The sequence below is a fragment of the Mandrillus leucophaeus genome, unplaced genomic scaffold, assembly GCF_000951045.1.
Source record: "Mandrillus leucophaeus isolate KB7577 unplaced genomic scaffold, Mleu.le_1.0 Scaffold3178, whole genome shotgun sequence".
Taxonomy (NCBI): Eukaryota; Metazoa; Chordata; class Mammalia; order Primates; family Cercopithecidae; genus Mandrillus; species Mandrillus leucophaeus.
Window position 1 is genome coordinate 2,600 of NW_012103341.1, and position 1,927 is coordinate 4,526.

The 1,927-nt window shown below is 47.8% G+C and overlaps 1 protein-coding gene across 1 annotated transcript in view; it reads left to right on the plus strand.

The window, feature by feature from the left end:
- Positions 1–1,905, plus strand: part of LOC105545072 (hippocalcin-like protein 4) — a 3,619-nt gene extending 1,714 nt beyond the window's left edge. Inside the window, exon 2 of the mRNA XM_011987831.1 lies at positions 318–1,905. Within this exon, the coding sequence (XP_011843221.1) occupies positions 318–515 (198 nt within the window). The 3' untranslated portion in view covers positions 516–1,905. The remainder of the gene's footprint in view (positions 1–317) is intronic.
- Positions 1,906–1,927: the final 22 nt, after the last annotated feature.

Consider the following 1,927-nt stretch of genomic DNA (forward strand, 5'->3'; position numbering starts at 1 on the left):
TTGAACCCGGGAGGCAGAGGTTGTGGTGAACCGAGATCATGCCATTGCACTCCAGCCTGGGCAACAAGATCGAAACTCTGTCAAAAAAAAAAAAGGAAAAAGAAAAGAAAAGAAAAAAGAGTTGCTCATTAAATATCCATATCCAGTCTTAATGACCACATATACCTTCCAGTATCCTAACCACCCCCCAGTGTTCTCCTTGCCAGATCCCTTTCCTTCACCCCCTGCTTCTCAGGGCCCCTTGTCGGTGTTTGCACCTCCCCCCTTCTCAGGGCCCCTTGTGGGTGTTCACACCTCCCTCCTCCTTCCCTCACCAGGCAATCTACAAGATGGTGGGCACCGTGATCATGATGCGCATGAACCAGGATGGGCTCACGCCCCAGCAGCGTGTGGACAAGATCTTCAAGAAGATGGACCAGGATAAGGACGACCAGATTACACTGGAGGAGTTCAAGGAGGCAGCCAAGAGTGACCCATCCATTGTGTTGCTGCTGCAGTGTGACATGCAGAAGTAGAAGCTGGTGAGGGGCAGGGTCCCTGGCCAGAAGGAGCATGGCCACCTCCCAACCTGATGACCTTTCTGGCTGGCCTCCCAGGAGGAGGGACACTCCAGCCCCCCTCTCTGGCCCACCCAGTCCTCTGCCCAAGCCCCTCCTCCCCTCCATCAAGATCCCTGCGGGACCACCTTACCCTGCAAAAGAGACAGGTCCTCCGGTATCCTGTCTTCTAGCCCCGCCTCACACTTGGCACAGAACCAGCGTCCATTGGGCATAGGGGAGTTGGCTTTTGCCCCAGGAGCTGAGGTTAAGGAGTTGGGGGCTTGGGGTTCTGGTTCAAAATTCTCTTGATCCTGGGATTATGCTTTATAGAATGTTGTCCCACCGGCCTGTCACAGGGCCAAATTGGGTCTGTCCACTCCTGAGGCTCCAGATCCCATAAAGGTGGTCTCTTCCCCATTCCTTCTACTCTACCTGGCCCTTCCAGCCCCAGCCTTCGGAGCGTTCATTCAGTCCTTTCTTCAGCTAGTGATTATTGAGCACCTGTTCGGTGCTAAGGATATGGTCGTTTACAAGACACATCTTGTGCCCTCTGGAAGCTCATAGGGTTGTGAGGCAAACTTCCAGCAGTCAGGGTCTCAGCTGAGCAGAGGGTGCTGGAAAGCTGGTTAGTCTGGGAGGAGCTATTTCATCTTCCAGCTCAGCTCCACACAAAGCTGCAGAAGGACGAAATGAAAAGCATTTGGAAGTTGAGCCACGTGAGTGAAAGTTTTAAGAAAAATGAAATTTATGTAATACTTATTTTTTTAGTACCCTTTAAAGGAGCTACAGTCATTTTATTATTTCAGGAGGTTAAAATATACTCTATATTACTTGGTTTCTTATAAAATGATTAAATGAATAGAGAAAATATTAATTTTTAAGGGGAAAAAAACTGAGAAAAAAGGGAGAAAAGACCATGAAATTTACCAGATAACACTTTTTCAGACTAAGTCCTGAGCTGCCACGCTCAGCAGTTTTTGCTGCTTCAGCTCTTCCTTTTTATTACCTTTTTCAATTCGACAAGCAACTTTCTATTACATACTTACTCAGGTTGGATGCTGACTTCAGAGACAGGAAAAAACAAGGTTTGCAAAGAGTGAGACAAGTGTATATCCCAAATCTTGGTAGTTCGTTTCTGAATTTGGTTTAGTTTCAGAACTGGACTTGTTCCTTCACTGCCACAGAATCAGAAGGAGCTCGAAGAAAAGGCTCACCTGGCCACTGTTTAGGCACCCAGACAGAATTTATGGACCAAATGCCTAAAAATGTGCCAGGCATGCTCCGTTCGAAAGGCTTTTTCTAACCCCAAATCTTAGATCTGCCAGGTAGTTCATCATCTTCCAAGTGCGCTGGCTCTGCTTTCCAATGCCTGCTTTCCAATTTTGGAT